At 32.0% G+C, this 25,698-nt stretch overlaps 1 protein-coding gene across 1 annotated transcript in view; it reads right to left on the bottom strand.

Moving 5' to 3' along the window:
- Positions 1–24,680, bottom strand: part of LOC126682216 (nuclear-pore anchor) — a 39,033-nt gene extending 14,353 nt beyond the window's left edge. Inside the window, exons 1-28 of the mRNA XM_050377813.2 lie at positions 24,240–24,680; positions 23,737–23,883; positions 23,529–23,627; positions 22,635–22,763; positions 22,432–22,524; positions 22,273–22,338; positions 19,553–19,642; positions 19,360–19,437; positions 17,345–17,454; positions 16,109–16,229; positions 15,935–16,027; positions 15,607–15,655; positions 14,292–14,395; positions 14,128–14,196; positions 13,497–13,640; positions 12,091–12,195; positions 11,859–11,972; positions 11,630–11,708; positions 9,534–9,577; positions 9,372–9,445; positions 7,710–7,812; positions 3,109–3,243; positions 2,933–3,031; positions 2,822–2,863; positions 2,689–2,742; positions 1,832–2,011; positions 1,675–1,722; positions 390–437 (exon numbers count right to left, since the gene is read on the bottom strand). Of these exons, the coding sequence (XP_050233770.1) occupies positions 390–437; positions 1,675–1,722; positions 1,832–2,011; positions 2,689–2,742; positions 2,822–2,863; positions 2,933–3,031; positions 3,109–3,243; positions 7,710–7,812; positions 9,372–9,445; positions 9,534–9,577; positions 11,630–11,708; positions 11,859–11,972; positions 12,091–12,195; positions 13,497–13,640; positions 14,128–14,196; positions 14,292–14,395; positions 15,607–15,655; positions 15,935–16,027; positions 16,109–16,229; positions 17,345–17,454; positions 19,360–19,437; positions 19,553–19,642; positions 22,273–22,338; positions 22,432–22,524; positions 22,635–22,763; positions 23,529–23,627; positions 23,737–23,883; positions 24,240–24,545 (2,823 nt within the window). The 5' untranslated portion in view covers positions 24,546–24,680. The remainder of the gene's footprint in view (positions 1–389; positions 438–1,674; positions 1,723–1,831; positions 2,012–2,688; positions 2,743–2,821; positions 2,864–2,932; positions 3,032–3,108; positions 3,244–7,709; positions 7,813–9,371; positions 9,446–9,533; positions 9,578–11,629; positions 11,709–11,858; positions 11,973–12,090; positions 12,196–13,496; positions 13,641–14,127; positions 14,197–14,291; positions 14,396–15,606; positions 15,656–15,934; positions 16,028–16,108; positions 16,230–17,344; positions 17,455–19,359; positions 19,438–19,552; positions 19,643–22,272; positions 22,339–22,431; positions 22,525–22,634; positions 22,764–23,528; positions 23,628–23,736; positions 23,884–24,239) is intronic.
- Positions 24,681–25,698: the final 1,018 nt, after the last annotated feature.

Genomic DNA, 25,698 nt, shown 5'->3' with positions numbered 1-25,698 from the left:
TATTCCCTGCTATATTATATATAATTCAACTCTTTATTTAACTTGCCTCAGAATATGTGCATGTTCCACCTTATAAACACAAGGAGTGAGAAAATGGCTCCTTAAAATATTTTAGAAAAAGAAGGGAGTAAAAATAGGGAGTTCGTTGAGAGAGTTTCTAAGTGTGGTTCTCTATTACAAAATAAAGCAAAAAATAAAAGGGAATAGATATTAAGTTTTTTGATGATGTTCATGAGCCTACAAGAGGAAAGAGTTATTCCACAAAGCTATTGACGATAGATTGTTTAATCAGAAATACATTATGAGTGGAACAAAAAATGCACCCAAAGGCCATGAAACTAATTTAAGCACAAACACCAATAAAGTCTCACAGAATCAAAAGCTCTAACCTCAGTAGTTAAATTAGAGGAGGGAATGCCGCCGTTTTCCACAGATTCCTGCATCAGTAGGGCCAGAGTACAAAATGAAAGTTGGATTTAAATAACATGAAACCAAACAAACAATATAAATGATTGAAAAAAATAGGAACATAATAAAAGAACAATCTTGTATAAGAAAATAATATCAATAACATTAAAAAAAATTAGGATAATAAAAAATGGCTCTTATATACAACTAAAAATGATGCAGGAACACAGCAATACACGTCTATAGTCCACAATTCCATAATTCTTCATAAATTTAAGGACTAACCACGGTTCAAATCACTTCCCTTACACTTAACATGGCAGCTTTAGATATAAACAAGGAAAAAAGAACATGATTGAAAACGTGCTAACATTCCAAAAAAAAACAGACATAGAAACGATCATCATGTAGACAATAAAACAAATATATGTACAGCCTAGTAGCATAAAAGAGAAATAAAAAGATTGCTATCAGCTTGCGATAGACCATCTTGGATCGTCAAAACTGGTGTTACAATGAATTTTTTCAATTTCATAAAATGACTCGAAATAATTTTGAAAAACATTCCCATATAGATATGCAATGACCTTGAAGATCTAACACTTTAAATCAAATAATAATCAAACAATTCTTCAAACCGATCACCTCCAGGCTCCAGCACAAATATTTGAAGTACCACTTATAGAAGCCAAATATGAAATTTACGATCACTACTGAATCTAATGAATAAATGTTAAAAAAACGAAAAAGGGATAATTTTAGAACTTTATTTATAAGATATTTTTAATTTGATAGCCGGTAACACTTAAAAAACTATAAAATTCCAAATAACATAAAGAGAAACGGAGAGTTAGAAGAATTTAAATTAAAGATTACATTTAAAGATTTACTAAAATCTGTATATCTTTTCACAAAAATTCTGATGCTACTGTATTAACTTATTTAGTATTTCACATCATGAATTTAATCACTCGTTTATTTTCATTATCATTATACTAAAAAACTACTTGTCTTAGAAAAAATAATTTCGCCAACATATCCAATAAATATGAATTCGACTGTAAATTTTTTTGATGGAATTTCCAATATATTGAAAAGATGGCTACAAGTACGCAACAGCAATTTACCCTACAAAATAGTTGAAAACTCTATAATTTAGTGAATAACATTAACATTTAACGACCACAGGATAAACAGATAGTTGTGTTTTAAAATAGCACATTTCGTCCAATAAATTGATAGCTAGACATCTATTGGAAGCTGCACCTTTGCATAAGAAGTTTGCACCTTTTTCTCCAAGTCAGCCAATTTGGCCTGCCAAATCATTGACAAACGGGAATTATACATACTCATCAGATAAAAGAATCTGAATCTTCTAAAAATAAAACATAACTTACTACATTAATTAATGAAGCAAGAATACCTCAGCAACAGCAGCCCTGATCTCAGCAGCAGAAACAGCATGATGTCCATTAGCTAAAAGTTTCTGCATTTCCTCAAGTTGCCTCATGGAATTTTTCATAGTTTCTCCACGGTCGGATGTCAGACATCTGACATTACTTCGCTCCTGTTCCAGCTCTTTCTTTGCCTCGGCCCATTCTCTCTGCACACAAAAATCTTCTTAGGAGATAATGTGCAAATAAAGATTGACATAAGCTTACGTCAAGTTCTCATTAGGGTAATGTCAGAGTATCTAGTTCAATTGACCCAGTAATTCATAATTTGAAATACATTTACAGTACAGGTACTAAATTCCAATCAAATTTGAATATAGATACATAACAATAGATCTAGTTAATTTATCCTAATTGTTTGCAGTAAGTAAGGGTATAAAAAAAAGTTAAGGGTATAATGGTGATTAGGCGAATGGAATTTGTCAGTAAAGCCACTACTAATACAAAACTAGCGAATTCCACAAAACTATCTTTATTGAGATTCCCCATGTCTTCAATATATCAACTAAATAGTAGCTACACGGCTAAAATAATGTATCCGAATAAAGTTCCATTTCAGTGAGCTACAGTTAACATTTCTAACAGCTTCCCAAGAAAATTAATAGATACAAAAAGGTTTAGAAAAATGAATGACCACACAATATCTGTCATTTCCAGGTAGAGCCTTGAACAGTAAATTAGCATCTTCAATAGACTGTTATGCAATGGAATAAACACTACTAAATGAATTTCACTTATATTAAGGAAACTAAACTCACCAGATCACACATTATATGGAAGATAGGAAAAACAACAAAGAAAATATTTTTAACAAATTGAATCAAACCTCAATTTGTTTTATAGAATCCTCTTGTTTTCTCCTCTCAGCAGCTCTTGCTTCCTAAAGTACCCAAAGAAATCACCAAATCAAAAATTATAACCAAAGAGTTTAGAGCCATAAAAGTAAAATCAGATCATACCTCGCGAACCTCCTCAGCACTATGTATAGCGTCCAAGCTAGCCTGCATATAGAACAAGAAATTAAATACATCTAGAAAATTATACTTCACAGATAGAATTATTTTTCCAACCTGCAAGCGATAGACTCTCTCTGACAAACTACGAACTTCATCAGAAGCCCTTTTTTCAGCATTTGCCAACATCTCCTTTTCATGCTTGAGAACAGATAACTGTCGAGAAATATGATGTATAGTTCAAAAGTTTAAGAAAACACAAAATTTGATGTCTCAATGAAAAAGATTTTTACCTCCATATTTAACTTCCGAGATTGCTCCTCAAATGCATGCATTGCTTCTGAACTTTCTCGGACTTTTCTTTGGTAATCAACTATGAGTTGTGTGAACTCCACATTCCTTGATCTGACGCTAATTAATTCATTTTGCTGTCATTTATCAAAGCCAATAACAGAATTCAGTATCTAGTTGTGCTTACAAAGATAAAATAGATGAGGCAGGTTAGCTCAAGTGGTAAGAACGTCCCACCTAAAACCAATAGGTCTTGGATTCAATTCATCATGAGTGGGAGTGAAATCCTTTAAATCTTTTAAATTAAGTAGAGATAAAAAGAATTAAAATCATTTTCAGTTTGACTTTTCTCTGCCTTATTTACTTCACAATTTTCATTTTCAATTTCTTTAGCATTACATTCTTCCTATCTGTTACAGCTGTAATTGTAAAAAAACATATTAGAAAATAAATTTGATTACAGAAAAATCATTAATTATATTTACTAGTATAGATTCAAATCTTTCATAGAATAGATTCAATCATGTATATTTAAATATAGGCCTAATGTCTTAAAAAACCCCGACCTTTTAGCCCCTTTTCAATCATACCCTGACGTTGAAAAGTTGTCAAATTTACCCTATTTTACATTTTTGTGTTTCAATTGTACCCTGAAAAATTAAATTAACATATTTTGCGTTTGGAAATTTGTTTAAAACATTCTCCATGTCTCGCATATATTAATTGTATATTTTTAATTTTTTTTAAATTTAGTTAAATTAATTAAGAATTTAAATTAGCGTTAATTTGATTATGGTTTTTAGTTAGTTTTTAAAAATAAAGGACTTATTTGTACTTTTTTGAATAAAAAAGAATTTAATTTCATGTTTACACTTAATTAATTGAATGATTTCATCATTTATGTAAAAAAATTAACAAAAATTAAAATATTGGGGTACAATTGAAAACGGAAAATTTAAAAGTGGGTAAAATTGACAAATTTTCAACGTCGGGGTGGAATTGAAAAAAAGTTTAAAAGTGAGGGGTTTTTGAGTGATTAGGCCTTAAATATAAATAGGTGTATAATTATTCAATAATATATACGAAATATTTCTTTTCTCTCTGGTATCAAAGCCTAAAAAACCTTAAGATAAACATTCCTTGTTCTGTCTACAGTAGCAGTGGTAGTTAAATTTTTTAAGGAATAATGACACAAAAAACAACAGTAAGGTCTAATTAACTAAGTCCCCCTCACATTTAAAATATAAAATTTTCCCTCTAAGGTTTGGTCAAATTTACTAATACTCCCTCTGTCGGTTATGAGTTAAAAGGATCAAACTGTTAAAAAATAAAGTCTGTTACTGCCCTTACTGGATCGAATAACCCAAATACATGTCTTATCTCTTCCTTAAAGTGAGTCATTGATTCTGGTGCCATAGATCACATGACAGGTAACTCTTCTCTCTTTTCAAAAATTATACATCCACCTCTACTATTACTGTAGTAGATAGGACTGTTTGTGTTTTTGGTTCTAACACAATTAATCCTACTTTTTTGTGTCCTCAACATCCGTACTAATTCACTTTAATTGCCTTTCAATTTGATTTATGCCAGTGAGCTTAGTTGTTGTCTCTCGTTCGCGCAAAATCAAAATATTGAGTTGTGGCACAATCTGGTTGTAAAATAATGTAGATAATGAGCCTGCTCTCCATATTGTGTGGTAATCAGCCTGCTCTCCATATTGCATCTAATCATGTATTTATTTCATGAACAAACTAAACATGCTAAACACATTGAAACTGATTTGCTTTACTCGTGAGAATATAGAAGGCTTAATTTCCATAAAATATATGAAGACTAGAGAGCAGTTGGGGGATATTTTTACATATCTCTTTTTCTCTCAAATAAAAGACCCCAGCCGTCTACAGTTTTTTTTAGTTCTCTTCAGCTGCCATCAATGGTTTATTCTTGCCGTTGACAATGCCATTCTTTTTTTACATTACTTTAAATAAAATAAAATAAATAACCAACCCTTTCCATCTTTTTTTATTTTTGTTGGTTAAAATTTGTCGACGAAACATATCAATTTCAATTTATATGCGAATCAAGATCAAAGATAGATCAAGACCTTTCAAGACTAAAGATGAAACCATTTAGAGGTTATATTAGCTTTTTAAAAAAAAATATTATGATAGTTGTCTTTCTTTATAAAAGTTTTATTTGTTCTTTCTTCATAAAAGGTTTGTTTGTCATTTTTTATGAAGAGCTGGTAAGTCTTCTGTGAGAAAGTTAAGAATTTGATTTTTATTATGATAGAACAGTTATATAATTGATTTTAATTTTGTAAGACAATCTGCAAACAGGCTTTGCATCTTGGTTTGTGTTAGGTTATTAGGAATGGTTAATACCCTTTCAAAATTCTCACACTTCTAACTACTTGATATTAATGAAAGACTAGTTTATGTCCCAAAAGATATGAAATCCATACCAATTATCTTTATAACAAGCTGAGCATGATTGATATCCATGCTCTAACAGCTTTAAATAATATATTAGGAAAAAGAGATTAATTGATTAGCTTGATTACATGAAATTCCTTTGATTGTATTTTCCTATTATAGATTCAATTGTCCTTATACTTGGAGTTCCATATGGATGACTAAAATTTTAGTTTTTCTCCATGCTCTAACAGCTTTAAATAATATATTAGGAAAAAGAGATTAATTGATTAGCTTGATTACATGAAATTCCTTTGATTGTATTTTCCTATTATAGATTCAATTGTCCTTATACTTGGAGTTCCATATGGATGACTAAAATTTTAGTTTTTCTCCATGCGGTGCTATGTGGCAATTTTAGACGTCCATACTCTATTTGACACGCCACTTCATTAAAACTGACGAAAACGGCACATGAGAAACAACAAGAACAAGCATCTTATTAAATAAAAGTTTAGAGAAAATTTGGATACAAATTAAAATTTAGGGACGGTACGAGGAAAGACAATAGTTCAAGGACTAACTACTGTAGATTACCCCAACTTCTAACTAGGAGGAAAACTTTCTTTACTCCAACATATGTTGAGGACAAGGTAGTCTCAATTTCAAGTAATCAAAGAGACACATGCTTATATTCTACAAAAACTCAACATTGACACAAAGTAGCAAGGACTATATAGAAGGCAACTTAAAATTGTTGAATGGGTTCAAGAAAATTCGTGCATCAGAGTTGGTTGCTACCAATCAGGATATTAGCATCACGTTGATTAGAATCCCAATGCAACTTTACTGAACTCAAATAACAACTGCAAATGGGATCGCGCCACTTAGGGTTAGAAGGGAACCTAATAAATGAGGATTTTCATGACTATGTGACACTAGAAAACAAACTGATAATTATAATCCAGCTTTGAAAGACCACATCTCCCATGATTACTTAATGTGAGAAACTAAACATTGTGCATCTTTTTTAGAGAAAAGCAGACTCTTGATTTTTTTATTGAGGGGTCTTGCTGGTTATATAGGGCAACAATCAAGAAGTTCAGAAAAAGATTTTTGTGCCTCGTTTGAACAGAAGTTATGTGCAAGATTTTATCAAACTACTAGAAGTCAGGCACAAACACTGTCTTGTCAATTCTCATTCCTCATGTTGCTATTCATATTTGCAGATTTCTGTATGAACCTCATCCTTAGTTTCCTTAAAACAAAGGTACAAAGGGATTTATCTTTTCGTTTTGTTGTTAAAAGAAAGGCAAATTTCGCTTCTAATGCATACAGCATCACCAAGTTATTGTTAAGATGATTATTCAGTTGTATGGAGGAGAAAAGTCTAAAACTTCCAAAATGAACACAACATGCTTATCAAGCTGGAGTAGCAAATCACATTCTCATACTAACTAACAACCATTCAGTTCATTGAAGAAAACCTTGCGCAATCTCATTTCCACAGTTTGTAGAGACAAGTCAAGGTAAAGGTGAACCAGATCCAAATCCAAGTTAGATTAGCATTTCACTTGAAACTTATTTTCCTTAGATTGAAAGTTAAAAATAGTTGTGTTACTTTATAGGTGAGAAATGAGGGAATTATTTTATACAGTTTTCATCTGGTGGCAGTCAGCTCTTATATACTGATCCTAGACTGATCAGAGATTAAAAGAATGATTTAAAGGATAGTGATATATCATTGCCCCTATGTAAAAGGTTTTCAGCACTCTTACTTACTATTTACTTCTCATTGGTGATCTTTCTTTTTTATATTTTCTACTCAGTTTAAGACCTATTTAGAGCAAGTAACTAAATTAATGCAGGAGTTATAAGAACATCAGAAGATTTAATTCTAAATAGACATCGTTAATGTAATTTTTTCAATTACTCACATTGCTATTACCAATTTAAAACTATTCAAAAGAAAGTTCTAGTTTTTTTTTAAATATCAATTCAAGTTCTAAATCTCTCGCCTAGCCCGTTTTTAATCTATTACATCCCTCAGACATGCATAAGACATTCTGACATTCAAATATTTGCACAATCTGCTAAAACTTGAGAAACAAATTGTAAACTGAGAAAACATATAATGGTGGAGATATGATGAAAAGATTGTAGACATGTTCTGACAGGAAACTAACCAGTTGCTCATTGTTTTTCATATAACTGTCAAGCCGCTCTCTTGTATATTTTGCATCCAGAGCCAGCTTGTCACGTTCTGATCGTAGTAAAAATATATCTCCCCTGATCTCAAGAAAGAACAATAGCATTATGAGATGAGAAAATTGAAAATATGAAAAATAGATAGCAAAGTACACACACAAACACAGCATGAATGACATCTTAAGTTCTGACAAGAAAAATTTAAAGTTGGCCAATTCAGAACCAGTAGCACTTAGAGAAAGAGAGATAAAGAGCAAATAATTGTTATAAAGTGTTAGTAGATATTATATTGGAAATGAAAGAGCACAATATATTGCTGTAAAGAGTTAGAAGTAAAGATTATATTGGAAATGAAAGAGCAGAACATAAAGTCAGAATCAGAGTTAATAAAGGTGAAACGAGCTCCAAGGCACAAAGGGGTCCTAGTTCCCGAGGCGCAAGGCCAAAGGTGAGGCGCACCGAAAGGCGCCGAAATAAAAAATGTTCCATACGATAAAATTTATAGAAGTATTAAAATAAATAATAAACCATGCATACGTATATTTTAAATTAAAAAAATGTACAACCCAAAGAACTTGAATAGTTTAGAAACTTTTCTAAACCTAACTTAAAAACTAAAGAGTATCAACATATAATCTAATCTAGAAAACTACTCATCAATCTTAAGACCAGCAAAATCATCTGAAAATAAATAGATAAGCAATTCAATCATCAATGTAAAATACCTATTACTAAAATTTTAAATCTAACTCACACCTATACATTAAGATAAGCTTATTGTTGTATTATTATAAAAGAATATACTCCCTTTGTCGACAAAAGATAGGCCGAAAAATAATGGTAAAAACAAACTCAATAAAATAAAAAATAAATACAGTAAATCAATCTCAAACCCGAAAAAAAATAATCAGCCCAGCAAACAATACGAATAAAGCATCAAAAGAGTGAAAATTTAAAAAAATAACAATAGAAGAAATTAAAATTTAAAAAAGAGTGGGAATAGAATACAAATGGAGTAAATAGTTAAAAACAATAATAGAAAAATACATAAATTTTCAAAAAAAGTCAAAATGCCCCAAAAGATTCACAAATGGGCACTTTCACCAGGGGAGAGGCGGCGCTAGAGGCGAGCACCTTTGGGAAGACGCCCGCCTTTCAGCAGGTGAGGCACCAAGGCTAGTGCCTCTAGCATTCTCACCTCAGTGCACCATTAATAACTATGGTAATATAAAATAAAAATAACAAAATATCACCAAATATTTAGCCTATTTCTGTATTTCATTAGAAAGCCCGTCAAGGCAGAATCGAAGAATTCCAATCAAAAATTTGTAGCTCGGAGTAATCCTCCAAATACTAGGAAAAAATAACAAAAAAAAACACTCATGCATAGAAACATTCATGACTTGCAATCGAGACTCCGCAATAGACTCGGTTACGGAAAAATGACACGAGGTGGATAGGTAATGACTATCAACTAACAGAAAAGATACAGTTAGACAACCACTACTAGGGCCATAGCAATTCTGAATGAAGCACATAAACATTCAAACAATGTAAGTGTCTACAAAGAAAGTAAAACTAGAGAATAACTTTCATCTGATAGAAAGAAATGACTGAAAATAGAAGAGCATATTTGTCACCTAGATTTTGTCAATTCCTCTTCAAGAGACCTTATTCGCTCAGCAGCCTTTTCCTGGGCAGCCTTAACAGATTCCTATGATGAAAGTAGCATTAACAAAGTTTGTAAGAGCAAAAACCATAATTACGATGTCTACTCCAAAAATTGCGAAACTAAATCATACCTTAGAGCCTTCAAGAAGAAGCAAGAGGTTTTTTCTCCCGTCATCTGTAACAAACATTGTTATGCACAATCATTATTAAAAGATTCCATATATCCAACTCGAATATGACCAGCAGCATAGCATTTTTTTGCCTCCTTTTGAACAGCATTAACAATAATAAATGAATCTCTAATGGAAGCTAGTGAATAAATGCAAACATCATTCTTGCGAGGTAATTCTATAAAGAATAAAGTTTCACTCCAAACATTCATGATGTAATTACATTAGAAACTGTATCAAATGAAGAAAGCGGCATCCTATGCAATTACATCAGGATTCAAAAGTTTTAGATAAATAAATTTAAGTTAACAAAAAGAGACAAGAAAGAAAGAAATGCATGTAAGCTGACAGCATGAGAAATTGGTGGCAGAAATCTGTTGGTGCGATAACGTTTCTACGAACGTAAGAACAGAATAACAGAAAAAACTATTGAGGCATTGGCATTAAAATGTGCCCAAATGAACACTCTGCAGCTTTTGCAGCTCAAGGTGCAATCTCTTGCAATTGAAAACGCCTTTTACCTATAACTGAAACTAGGTTTACACAAACGCTCGGTTAAATCAAACTAACCAATTAAGTTCAGCTACAATTTTGGTTACTCCAGTCTGTTTGGTTCGGTTAATAAAAAATCCGGTTTAAATTATGGTTAATAATTTTAAAATTTTGGCTAAATGATTCTTTATTTATTTATCGGTTTTTAACCATATTAGCCAAATTAACTTACTTATTTGGTCAGTTTGATTTTGTATTTTTCAAATATTGGTTAATTAAGTTAAATCGGTTTTGGTTACAATGATTAATTCGGTCAATTCGGTTACAAAGTAATTTAACTAATTCAATTTTGGTTAAATTGACTGGTTCTTAAGCAAACCGGCCATTTGAAACTGTTACATCTAGTGGTGTAGCCAGAAAATTTAGTCAGGGAAAACTGTAAAGGGGGAACACTAATCGACAAATTTTTCATACCAACCAGGGCGGAGCTCAGAATCGAGACTTTTTTCTTAAAAAACTTGCATCTACGATGACGGCAGGGCCCTAGTGGCTCCGCCACTGGTTACATCTTACGAGGGGGCATTATTGTGCCCAGTGTTCTAAAAGTTATCATATCAGTCATACTCATAGAATCTACTTTGTTACTTTGGCGGATAAAATTCCCAAAAGGAAGCGAGAAAATATTTCCCATGATTATTAAAAAGTAGATAAACTGACTGCTTTTTCAATAAAAAATAAAATCAAGACCATGAAATAGCATCTCTTTCCTAAAAAGCATTTTTTTTACCGCCGCACAAACAAAATATTTTGGTTGCAAACAGAAGCATACAATAGATCTTGCTGGGTATTTGGACTAAAAATTATAATGAGACACTTTAACAGCAGAAAAATTAAAACAAATTAACCATTAAATTCCAGAATACTAGAGGTATATACAGCAAATCCAGAAAACTAAATCTTTTTCATTCTTCATAAAGACAGAGATATCAACAACTTCCAAGCATTGCTTTCAATCTTTTTATCTTGCAAAATTGTTCAACTAAAACTAAATTTTTAGGTCATACATGTATTCAGCCAGAAAATTAAATGATAATCTACGAAAAATCCCAAAATCATCTGGAAAAGTATTCCAACTCAGTGCAACTAAAACTCAAACTTGACAAGCATGAGTAAAAAGTCAAGCCAAGTTCCAGTACAATAATATACTTCAAGTAGCTCCTAAGCCAAATGTTGTTTTCAAAGAAATATCAATATGATTTAATTATACATTAGTACCCGAAAAATTCATTATAAAGTGCCGGCTAGAGGCAAAATTCATGATTTCTCAAGTTATTATTTTAAGTGCAACAACGTTATTACTAGTATTTTAGTAATAAGTACATAAGGTAATTTTGAGCACTAGATTCTACACCAATATACTATCTCATGTTGAACCATAAACATAAAAATTTGAATGAGCCAAGTTCAACAAAGACACAGCACAGCCCTATTTTTCCAACACCCAAACATTAATTCCAATAAAGATGAGTCGATCATGCACAAAGTTGGTAGATAAGATATACTACCTGACGGTGCATCTGAAGAATGTGAATATGATGAATGAAGTTTATGCTCCTCTTCATATAATCTTTTGTACATAGAAACCTGTCCACAGGAAGAAAAAAATATAATAACTCATCAAATGTAAATTACAAAGCATGAAGATCAACCTACATTATTCTACATGATAATCTACGTATATACACCACAAAAAGCTGAAACAGATACTAAGAGAGACACAGCATCAAAACTTACAGAAGTATGAAGTGATTCAATCATACGTCCCTGCTCTTCCGCACGTTGCATCACAGCAGCCACTTTGCAAGCTGCTTCATCCATGTGTTGTTTGATCTCCATTTCATGATTTTCCTACAATTTCATGTCATCAAAACTTGCCATCAAAATAAACCTGCTAAACTTCAAGTTGCATACTCTTCAAGCATAGCCTAAGTAAACAGATACAGCTTATGTACTTCTCTATAAATACCTTGAACTCCATCTCTTTCTTTTCAATCTGATCAGACAGATTGCGCACAAGGCTTCGGAGCTGAACATTTTGCTCAACTAATCCATTTATGTCCTTGAAGGTCAACTGTGACAATGTTCCAGCCAAATTGCACATTAGTACTCTATCAGTCAGCTTATATGCATAGCTTAAGGGGCTTTTCCCATAGCCTATTTAACAGTAAATTATTGTTTTCACAAAAATATTCCTGCGCATTTAAATTATTAGGAGACCTATCAGTTTCCTTAATATGACTTGTTTTCACAAACATGACCCTGCTCGTTCAAATTATTAATAGACCTGTTAGTTTCCTTAATTTGACTTTTCATACCTTCGTACTCTCCCTACCTTTTATTCTTCATTTCATCTGGGACATGCATACAATATTTTAGGCATGTACTTTTTATCTTACCAATAACACTTATTCAGTCATTTTACCATTGATTCACTATTTGTATATTTTAACTATTTTTTATTTCTTTTTATTTAAAAAATTTACAAACAATTCAAGATAAAATTTAGATTTTTTAAAAGTCCAAAAACACCTAGATTATCAGAGAAAGCAGAACATACTGTACATTTTAATTAATTTCAAACTACATTAGTTCTTAGTATTAGAGATTAAAATTACTTTCCATATCTTTCTAATTTCTTTTACTTTCTTTTTTGAAATTTATATCGAGTGATATATAATATAACGACCACCAAACAGAAAGATACCTATAGTTAATCTAAATTTTATGCACAGATTAAATTGGATTTCTTCCGTTGAAATCATTGTAGTATTGAAATGCATGTTTCTAGCTTTTACAGATACAAAATATATAACTAATAGTATTTAAATTAACATGGAAACTTCATAAAGATTTTTTGTAGATCTTATGTAGATTAGATGCACATATAAAATGAACGAGAAAAGAAAGTATAGGTCCATCAAATTAAAACAAATTAATTAAAAATCTTTAAAATTTTAAAATCGTTCATTTTATCTCAAGATTTTGGTTACACAAATCAGCTGCAATATTCTCTAAAATAAACTGTAAATGATTTTTTTGACATGATAAAATAATATACCAGGAATAGTATATTTAATGTTGAGTCCAGTAACTAAGGATTCAATACTTATTTTGACTTTAAAAAAAAAAACAAAATCAAACATGTAGAAAGAAATTATAGGGTTCCCTTTTCTTGAGCAAACAAAAAAAATGAAAATGAAAAAATTAATTACTTAGAAAGGCCCACATATATAGGGTAGAATAAAGAAAGAGAAATGAGTATTTTTGTCAAAAATAATCTAGCCTAACAATTAGGCTATGGGAGAGTCATACTGGCTGTGTAAATGGCATCTTCCAAAAAGTAAATAATTAACTTTGAGGACGTGGACTTACAAGTCGTTCTGAAATTACTTTTTCAGTGTCAGGCTCCACATCCATCTGAACGGCAACAATTGCTGTGCAGTCATCAGCCTCATCGTGCCCAGTAGTTCCACAACGAAGCTGTATATCACGACACTCCTTGAGAAGAATGGTTACCTGCAATATCATTGTCAGCACTAAGAGAATAGCACCAGTAAGAAACACAGAGAATAATTTACATCAACAATTCGAAACCGGACATAGATTCATGCCTCAACAAACACCCAACATACAAGGTGATTCTAGAGCCCGTACAATATAACAATAATTTATCCAAACCAAACATACTCACATAGACACATCCCTTGACAAACAGCCAACATACAAGGTGATTCTAGAGCTTGTATAAATAATATGCATAATGTACACATAAGACATATGCCAGGTATTACTTCAAATTCGATTACCGAGCTCATTGTCTATTCCGAGATATAATAACACATCAAGTTAAGAGTCTTTTGCTGCTTTCCATAAAAGGAAAAAAAGATGGCATAAATACAGTGATATATATCCATAATTTTATTGAAGAGAAAAAGAGGTTTTTAAGCAACATAAGACACCTTAATTAATTAAACATAACAATTAAGGCCAATAATATCCCTGCCTGTTTCTGAAGATCCACAATCTCCTTTTGAGCCATACTGTTCTCACGTTCACATCTCCTCAAGTCAACCTAAGAAACAAAAAAACAAGGCACTTGAGTACTCATCAGCCTGTAGTAACTATAGAAATTGAGATATGTAAAAAGAGATTGAAATAAGCATGAACCTTTAGTTCTCGGATTGTTTTCTCAAGATTTTCTTGTTCAGAGATTGAGAGCTGCAACTTTTGGTTGATAACAGAGTGTGATTCTGTTATTCTATCATACTCAGCTATATAATCAACGATTTGTAAGCATTAACATGTCCCACGAGTGTTAAAAGAAAAGCAAACATTCAATGTAAAAATAGATTTTCAAAATGCAAACTTGCACATGAGATATAACTACATGATGGGAACAGAAAAAGAAAAAAATACAATTTAAATAATAAAAAAACAGTGTATGTAAACAGTATATCCTGATACTTTTTCATTCTTCCTTTATTGGGAAAAAAACTTGAATAGTTTTCTCTAATAATCTATACAATATCCTTCACGTGGAATTGTGGACTGAAGCTTTTTTTCTTTCCAAAAAATATCCTACATAAAAAATATTCTGCAACTAATAGTGTTCGGTAGCGTGAGCAAATATAGGGCAACGCTAATAAAAACAGCTGAATCAATTCCAGTTCAATTCGGGTTGAAAATTTGACTTCTATGGTATTCAGGTTGATTAATCAGTAAAAAATTCTGGTTTGGTTCGATTCAATTTTGTACTAAAAAATTTGGTTAACCAAATAGATCAATTTATAATATATAGAACCCAACTTAGTTTAAATAATATACCAATTAGGTTTACTTAACAGCACTGACCATATTAACCGAACATTTCTGTAGTTTCAGTTTTTTTTAAGCTTAGATATTTGGTTTGTTCAGTTTAGTTTAAAGCTTATTTTTAATTTTGTTTGGTTTTTATAAGAATTGAGTCAGTTTATTTGGTTTAGTAATGAAACTGAAGCGACCGAATGCTTACCCCTGGTATATTTAACAGAAATACGACAAAACAAAATTATGATAGAAGAAAAGCTTAGCCAACAATGAGTTCCCAATTTAAAAAGAGAAAATAGTTTTTTGACATGTACAAACTTTGACACAAAATGCTTGTATAAATAACTTTCACTAATGGCTTCCAATGTTTTGTAGCTACTAGTAACTGGTAAATGTCAGTCACAAAATAAATTGTAATTTCCATTTATATAGACGGACAGTAAACATACAAAGGTATCATACATTTTAATTATGAAATAACATTTTTCTACAATACATCAAACATCAGAAAACAAATTCCAAGTGACTTTCCATCAATCCATGTATAACCCAAAAAAAAACACTTTTTTAAAGTAAATTGTTGTATATGATTAACATTCAAAATAAAAACTGCAGATAATCAACCAATTTCAACACCCAAAAAAAAATGCAGTCCTTTATTTAAATTGAAACATACCTCTTTCATCCAGAATAATACCAGCTTTCTCCTCTAACTCATATAAAACCTATAACAATAGAAGCCAACCTGTTTAAGATCTTAAATTCAACAATTACTCATAACCAACTAGTCACTAAGAGCTAACAGTAAGAACAATGGTTCTTAAACCATGTACAACAAAAAGAAAAAGTTAAGTTAGGGGGTAAAACATGTACAATTGTGTTTCCAAACTATAAAAATGGATATGGATTACAAGAAAAGAGAGATAATAGCAAAACAATTTCAATATTAGAGTACATGCAAAATAAAAAAGCCTAATTACTGCCTAAAGATTATGCAGCAATACCCGCTGTAATATCGCTTCAGATTCTTTCCTGCCCAACTGCTCATGGCGAAAAGCATCAACTGCTTCTTGGTATTTTGCATACATTTTAGCCAGCTAGGACCAAAAATAGAAAGGAAATTATAAAGAGCACAGAGAGAAATATGGATCAGTAATAAGTACAGTTCAGTAACTTACACTCCAACCATCACGAAGCAGAGAAGCTGCTAGTGCTGTTCCTGAAACACCCACCGGTATCTTAGGCACAAGTATGTTGTCATCTTCCACAATCTCACTAGAATCAAGTGAAACCCTCCATCTGCAATACCAGTAACAATAATACAATGGCTTATCCAAGTGCAAATGCAAAATAACCATAAAATCAACAAGCACATAAGTCTTTCATCATTAAACTATAAACATCACCAAACTGAATTGCCTAATCTAGAAGACTGATAAAATGCTCAAATAGCACGAGCTAAAACAAATAAAATAGTTTGCGACAACATAACAAGCACATAAATTGTTAAAACAGTCAGGTTTAGGTCTAATTATCTGCATGGGAAAGTGTGCGGGAAAAAAAAGCCACACAAGTCCCCTCATAACCATTGAATCTTCCTTCAAAACTTCTCAAGTTTTTCCTCTCGTCAGCCTTAAGAAACTTCAGCAAGCACATCAATTAGAAGAGAACTTGCAAACTTACTCAAAGGACATACAGACTATCCAAAACAAGTTGTATCAAAAGGCACACAAAATTTCTCAACTTTGTTGTTTCAATTTCCGTAGAATATCTCATTTATCAATTTACACAAGCATTTAGCACTGTTGCTAAGAAAACTGCAGTCCAGCTATAGATATGGCAGCAGAGTAAGCAAACTTAAGAGTGGGAGTCTCGAAATAAACTCAAAATTTAACAGGAATTAACATTTGTAAACGATTTTAATTCAGTTCCAAAAAAAATTAAGAATAAATTATTCCCCTTTACCAAAATAAAATCCTCTAATTAACAATGGATATGTAAACAAATAGAGACATGTATCATTAATCATATTTGCATTAAATATAACACATAGAACTTATTATATTGCTATTTGTGAAGGGACCACAAACATGACTAGAAGAGGCAAAGGAAAACCTTTCTATAAGATTTCAGTTCCAAGGATTTCTAGGAATTAATTTATTGCTTTTTGTGAAGGGATCACAAACATGACTACAAGAGCCAAAGGAATACCTTTCTATATAATTTCAGTTCCAAGGATTTCTAGGAATACATTATTCCCCTTCACCAAAATAAAATTCTCTAATCAACAATGGATATGTAAACAAATAAATACATGTATCATTAATCAATATGCATTAATGTAACACAGAGAAATTATTTTATTGCTTTTTGTGAAGGGACCACAAACAGACTAGAAAGAGTCAAAGGAATACCTTTCTATAGGCAAACTTCCAACTGGAAGAAGGTTCAGTTCATTTTCTTTTCTACAACTTTCAACCTCAGCTTCACACTTTGCAAGTTTACTTTTCAAATCCGCTGCCTCCTATAACCATAAGACACAGAACCACATGATATAGGTAAGAACATCATTCATAACCCGATAAGCCATAAAAACAATCTTACAAACATTAGCTGTCATTATCAGTTCAACATGTAAAATAATAAGAGTCTCCTTCACATCATGAATATTTTATTACTGGAGCAGATTTTAATTACAAAATATATGAACACTTCTGGCACGCTATAGAATTTGACTTTGATTAAGTGTAAATCAAGTCGTGAAACTTCAGGAAAATGCTTGAAGGACAACAGCAGTAAGCAGCACTGAGATAGTCTTCGGAAAATACGAAAGTGATTCTAATGTTCATTAGATTTTTATTTTTTTATTTTTATTTTGAGGAATCAAACTTTCTAAAATGGTGGTCTCAAGCACTTATTTAAGCAGGAAGCAATGTATAGCTTAGCTTCAGCAAGATTAAGCTGCGATGAGATGGAAATTAACCTATGTGTGGAGTTCCTCCCAAACTGAACTCAATGGAAACAGAACTGTTAATTTATATTCTCTTTTTATAAGTACCATGCAACTATCACATCATTACGTGATTAATTGACTTCACATATGTGGAGGTATAAGTTCAGTACAGCTAATATTCTCCAGTTTGTGGTCTTTTTAGTTTTGAAGTCCTCTTTTGCATCATCTCCTCATTGCAATTTCGGAGAGTTATAGTATGTTGTTATTTTCTTCAGTTTCTAGAAAGATAAGATAAGACTTTTAAGAGAGGGAAAAATTCAAGAACTCAAACCAGTTTGGGACTTATAGATGCAATTGAAAAAATTGTAAATGCAATTAGAAAGAAATTTGTATTTGCAAGTGGACGGAAAAATAAAGATTTCCAGAGTGTTCTTCGAGAGAAAATGGTGAATATATATAAAGAGGTAGAAAGATTATTCCACATGCCAAATAGAATTTCTGATTAATTTCCTAAGCTTACATAGTTACATTGATTGGTGTACTTTATACTTGTTGGATCATTGAACATAAAGTTGTTAGCTGTCGACCAAGTCCATCTTGTGCTCCAGGTTACTATATAGTAGACTTTATATGATTAAATACTCCTAAAGAAAAAAACTTCACCTCAGAGCTTCACAAGAGCAATCTCAATCGAAAGAGCAAACTGATTCAACAATCATGAATTTCATTAGCCTCTAGTCACCACTTGTGCATTTTTTAAGGTTATCAAAATTATCAATCACTCTATTTTTTTTAAGTTGGGAGGAATAGTGTTGTTGCTAATAACTCTATTCAACTACTTGCCACAGTGAACTATTACGTATATAAACTTAAAATTTAACATGTAAATTTTATATAAAGCACCATATGTCACTAAGTGGTTGAGTGATAAGCAAGTTGACTGCTCTTTGCATCCCTAGGTTCAAATTTTATGTGTAGGACAAATCCAAAAATCTTTTTTGTGATAACATGGAAAACATGCTAATTAGTCGCATTCACAGGCTCATATATTTCCAAATCAACATATCCCGCATTGAGGGCTAGATGAGCCTCTATTCACTGCAGCATAAGCTTTTATAGGATGACCGTCTTAATCATTATTTCAGTTGAAGATCTAGTACCACAGTTTTAGACAGTTTAGGGCTATTTTCTTCTAGAAAAAGAACACATAAAGGTTATAGACTCATATGTGACTTTCAGGCTGTCATTTTTACACCTTTTCCTGCTATTCTCCAGAAAAATTTAGAAGAAAAAAAAACACAAATTCCTGGTTTACAATAAAAGAACAGTTTGATGAAACACCAAGCACTAAACAAAATGCTGGAAATTTAAAAGCAAACATAGTAAGTGATTTACTCAATATACTAATGCTAGGCAAGATAAACAATGCACAGGTCAATTTAGAGATAGAGAACAAAGTAATAGAGAATACAACACCTTCTCCAACTGATTTCTTGCAGATAATTCCTTATCAAGTCTCTCTTTATAATCATTTTCAACTTGATTCAAATGAGTCTGCTTGTAATAGGCAAAAATATATCAAACATAAAAAATAAAAAAAAAATACACCCAGCGTATTGGTGTGTGTAGATAGACAGAGAGAAGGGATGAACAAACAAATAAAACTCACTTCCAAAGCTTTGATTACACCCTCAAGTTCCCCTGCCTTCTTTGACCATTCCTCAGAGCTTTCTTTATATAGTTCGACAAGCTTACTTGTCTACATAATAAAAAATTAATACAAAAAACATATTTAATTATCACCAATTGCGAGAAAAATAACCACATTTGTCAGTGAAGCATAAAGCAATGCGGAAACATTGAAGCAGTTGTGATTCAAAACAAAAAGGCAGCAATAACTAAAACTGATAGCTTAGAAGTTAGAACCATTTCTGCTTTTTCCATAAAGCCACTCTCCTCCCAACCAACTCGCAAGTAAGTCTCGTAATAAATAACTCATGGAAACATCTAACGTGATTACCAAAATACATATCCAACCGTATGACATCACAAATGAGTTGTCTAGATATATATAAATTCCAAGGCTACATATATAAATTCCAAGGCTACAATTGAGTAAATCCTAGTATGGTCTATGCCTTTATACATGGATTACCTATATTTCAAGCTATTGAGACTAATCAAAGAAGCTTTAAGACACAGCCCAAGAGAACATGATGGATTTCCATAGAGGGGAAAAAGTATCACACTGAAACCACATTCTTCAGCAAAACCACAAAGTCTGAACTTTTCAAATACCTAAAGAAGTCCACTTCATCATACTGTTAAATCGACAATCCAACCCCAGAATCAAAAAGTAATACAAATACCAACCAAGAACAAGTATCAATTTATGAGAAAGCATGAAAAGGAACTTTATGGGTAGTGAGAACTAACCACCAGTCTCCCATAACACCAAAATCAACAATAACATGTTGCATACCTCATAGCAGGGGCATTACAGAAATAAGTGAAAAAGATGAAGCTTAAACCTTTATTATATAAAAAAACTCATATCACTAACCAAATCCCACATATCTGATAGTAATATGAAGCTCAAACCTTTTGAGCGTGCAAATTAACCTGATCAGTCCATGTTTGTGAAAAGTGGTTTATTCAAAGAGAACTTGATATTAACATCTACCTCAATCAAAGGCTATAAAAAGAACTAGTGGCTCCCAGAAGCCCCAAAAGACAGAGAGAGAGAGAGAGAGAGAAACATAAAGGCATTTGTGCTCACAAAATTGGTTTTCAAGATTAAATTCCATATTGAAATTAAATTGTCAAATGTTTTATTCCTGCATTTAATACAGATAACTATGATTATCTCCAATGACAAAATAAGATGACAAGCATATTCAGCTTGCACTTGCCACCTAAACTGACATAAGTATATAACATAAGTAATTCAAAACTACCAGCACACTCAACAGATATCAATTCACCATTACTAATCAGATCATCCTGCATCTTCCAGAAAGCGCACAGCACACATACAGTTGAAAAGGTGAGATAAAAAGTCACAATCCAGATCTTTGAAAAATATTCCATTATCCAAATCTCTCAACAGCATATGTTTGTGACTGTTCTCACCTAAGTAGCACGGAAACGGAAACGGGAAACGGACACGACACGAAACGGACACGGGGAAACGGCATTTTTTAAAAATGAAGGAGACGAAACGTGGGGGAAACGTGTAAATATTAAAAATATAGGGGTATTTTACAATTTTTAAAACTTCACATATATACATATATAAATATTATACAAGATAATTTATATAAAAATTATATATAAAAAAAAAATTTGTGATATTTCATATAAATAAATAATTATAAATAAAATTATTAATATTCATTTTTAAAACTATTAGTATTCACTGTAAAAAAGTTAATAAAATAAATAACCAAAATTCAAGCCCTAATTATACATAAATTAGTTTGTTAAAATAGATAGTCCAAGCCCATAGTCAACTAAACCTAATTATAATAATGGATAAACCCATTTAGAGGCCCTTATACTATATCATTTTTGTTCAAAAAGCCCCTGTACTATTTTTTTGTTCTTCAAGTCCCTCTACTTACATAATTTTTGATTTTCAAGTCCTTTTTTAGTTTTTTCCAGTCCCTCTACTTACAATTTTTTTGTTCCTTCAGTCCATCAAAAGGACCTGAAAATCGGAATTTTGTCAAGTACAGGGACCTGAAAAACAAAAAAATAGTACAAGGGCTTTTTAAACAAAAATGATATAGTACAAGGGCCTCTACATGGGTTTAGCCTATAATAAACACAAGCAAACAACAAAATTTGGTCATCGTCGCCATATGCTGCTTCTTCTTGAAACCTCTGTATCTTTTCTGTACATGCACAGCTCCTTGTTTTGAAATTAAAATTCCTCAAAAATATAAAAAATTTACATTCATCTTATCCCACCCATTCTAAAATCAGATCCAAAAAAAATTATGAATTTACAATTCCTTCAAGCTAACCTTCGATGAGCGGTGCGGCGGACATTTTCAGACGAGCAGATGAAGATTCAATCAGAAATAATTGACAAGAGAATTAATTTGAGTTTCTGAAACAGAGGGGTGATTTTTAATATGTGAGATTTTTCCATTTCTTTTTTTGCTTAATTGCAGATTGGTCCGAAACGTTTTGGGTGAGTTTCCCTAACGTTCCCGTTTCGGAAACGTTAGGAAACGCGGAAACGTTGGTACATCAACGTTTCCGTGCTTCCTAGGTTCTCACTTCTCATACGCTTCAATTGCAATTGATCCTATCCTCCCTCCCCGCCCCAACCCACATAATTAAATAGCTCAACAGGGTAATGGAGATATTTAAAGGACATACCGTTGAGATTTCAGCAGAAAACTGTTCTTCATTGGCAGCGGAGGTATCTTGATGTGAGTGTAGTTCCTTCATAGGTGATAAAAGAAAAGTACTCGTAAGTTAGCCAATAGCAAAGAAGTGGTAGCAAACAAAAGAAAAAATTGACATTATCTGTCACACCTCCTGCATGGTTGTTAACTTCAATTCTAGCTCCTTCACTCTTTCTTTATTCCACTTAAGAGAACTAGAGCATTCATCGAATTGCCTTTCAACCTGCAATAAAGGAAAAATACTGAGCAATGCCAAATGGAACTACAAATTACCTGTACTTTCCGTACAACAAAAAGAGCAGGGATGGAAAATTATTTACAGAACAAACTTACATCTGCAAGCTTAGAAGACATTTCTTCATCAAGATCAGCATGTTTTCTACGCAACTTGATTAGACTGTCAACTTTTATAGTCAATTCCTCATTTAGCCAAGCATTGTGCCTTTCAATGAGTTCCTTCTCCTGCTCACATTCAGATTCAACACATTAAACAGCTCTACATGGACACAAGGAACGATATTGGAGGGAAAAAGAAAATGTAACAAAGGACATTGAAAAGTCCTCTTAAAGGCAATATTTGAAGTGGAGAAAGTTTAAGAAGAAGGCCTTTTGCCCCTGTAAATGTGTTATTTCTAGAAAAGAAATTCCAGTTAGCAATTACTGTATAGAGAAATGCCATGGCCTTAGGGCAATAACTTAATGTGATAGTTTATTCTACATCTCAAATTGTTAATGCAAAGATATCGTGATCTACCTACTTCCGTACTTCGTTATGAATGCTCTTTCCTTAAAGAAATATATGGCACTTTTAATCAACCAATAAAATACCGATCAACAGAAAATGAGAAACATATTCAAAACTTTAATTCTTGAAACAACTTTGTTTAAGTTAGCATGCAGGTTCTATTTATTTTATTTTAAACCGTCTCTGAAACGGAAAAGGCACTAAGAGGATTCGAGCACTAATATAGCTATAGAAACACTTGCCACATAAAAGAGGGAAAAGAACTGCTTGAAACAAACTGTAAAGACTCTATTTAGGAAATTACAAGAACTAATACAATGAACTTCTTTTTTGAAGGAAAAACAAAGGACATTGTGTTGTTAAAAAAACATAATAACAGAAATAAAATTTACAGCAGCGATAAAAGAAAGGAGAGTGAGCATGTGGATTATCCAATTAATGATGTATCCAAAAACAGAATATGATAATGACAGAAAACAAACCTGTAAAAAGCGAGCAGAGTCAGCACGTTGTCGAGCCGACTCTGCCTCAATTTCACTAAATCTGGCTTCCTTCTGTGCTGCTTTATCCGTCAAAGCCACCTTCACAACCATATCATAAAAATGGTATGAATTTAACGCCTTAATAGCTTTAGCAACCAACCAACACAGCCACAAAGAAAATGAGAGTAACACGCATCAATTAACTTACTATCTTATCAAGGTAGCCACTAATTGTGATGTTCTTTTCTCTAATTTCTGAATCCTTCTGTCCAACCAACTCTATCAGCTGCCTTTTTGACTTTTGAACCTCTGACACCTCTATTGTCAGTCTCTCTACCTCCCCATCCTTCCCAATCTGCAAAACCATTCACCACCAGAAAGAAACAGCATCATTGCTGGAAAACTAAATCAAAAAACCATAAACAAAAAAGCTTCAGGTACACAGATTTTTCACAAATGGAAGCAGCCCACTTCTGCAAATGGTAAGAATCATTTTGCTAAACAAATATAAACTTGTCCTTTACCAGTTGCAAAAAAAAACACAACAGACAATTACAACAACAGCATTAGTACATTAAAACCGGAAACCCTAATTGAGTAACAATTTCTAAAAGGACATAACAAAAATACTTCTAAAAAGCTACAGAAATTCATTTCAAAAGCGAAAAATAACAATAAGAATAGTTAAGAAGATAAGGAAAAAGTGAGTACAGATTGGAGATGAAGCTGATGCTTCTGAGCCTGAACCTCAGCAAGCTCAGAAAGACGATCATCGAGGGAAGACTGAAGCTGTGCGTTTTGAGATTCTAGGTTTGAGAATTCGCTCGAGAGAGACAAGAACTTCTGCTCTAGAAGCGAGCAAGTCTGCTCCGCCGTGATCGCCGCTGCATCAGCGGCTGCCTTAACCGACTCAAGCTCCGCTTGTAAAGATTTAATGAAATCGTCGGCTTTAGCGGCGATGAAGGACGCGTCGTTCGAATGACGCGAGAGCTCATCGTCGGAGATAAAAAGGGGCATCGTACTGCCCTAACTGAGAAACGGAACACTACTATGGTGGGAAATGTGAGGGAATTCAAAGGGATTTCCTATGGTGTAGAACCCTGTTTTGTTCTTTGTATTGAAATTGTAACCGAGTAGCACGGCCAATAATTATATGGAAATTTCACGGGTTAAATGCTTGATAGGTCACCGAACAATCAATTTATTTCAAAACGATTATTAAACTTTGATTTATTTCAAAACAACTACTGAACTTTTAATTTATTTCAAAAAGGATATCAACTTTGATTTATTTTAAAAAAAATTACTGAATTTTTAATTTATTTCAAAAAGGATTCCGAACTTTTGTTTATTTCTAAAATGTTATTAAATATTAATTTTTTTGATCAATAAAATATTTTTTAATTAAATTGAAGATTTATACAAGTATAGTTTATAGGTTTAATCACCAAAAAATATCAAACATATACGTTTTGTGTCAATTATAGCCAAATCTTTAAAAATCACCAGATTTAGCCAAACCTTATATGTTCTATTTCTTTTTTAGCCATTTTTGAATCGAACCGGTTTTTCTGACACCGTGTCGTCCACGTCACCGCCAACTAAGAAATTGGCTGGCATGTCAGCTGAAATATTTAAATAAGGTTTGACTATAACTGATAAAAAAAATAGGTTTGGTATTTTTTGGGTGAATAAACCTAATTTTAAATTCAAGACAATTTTTAAATTTAATAATTAGTAAATTAATTGTATCATTTATGAAATTTATATATATTTAAAAATAATTAATATTTCCTATTTAATACTAATTAAAATTAATTTTATTTTTTTATTAAACCTAATTAAATCTAATAAATTTATATTATCATATATTTTAATGAATATATAATTAAAAAATAAATTAATTTATTACTTTTAAATTAATGTTGAATTAAATTTGGTGAAAGGGTTTAATGTTCATGATGATTTTGAACTTGATTTATTATTTTTAATGTTGTTGAAATCTTATTATGACTGGGTTTATGTAATAAATAGAATAGTTATGTGTAAATTAAGGTAAGTTTTTGACTATTCCGAGTAAAATGAGATATGCGTTTATGCATATAAACATCATGACATATATTGATTACACCACAATAAAGAAAAAAATGAGAAAATAATTACATTCGTC

This window comes from Mercurialis annua, linkage group LG5, assembly GCF_937616625.2.
Source record: "Mercurialis annua linkage group LG5, ddMerAnnu1.2, whole genome shotgun sequence".
NCBI lineage: Eukaryota > Viridiplantae > Streptophyta > Magnoliopsida > Malpighiales > Euphorbiaceae > Mercurialis > Mercurialis annua.
Note: the sequence above shows the minus strand (reverse complement) of the source record. Positions and strands in the feature narration are given on the sequence as shown.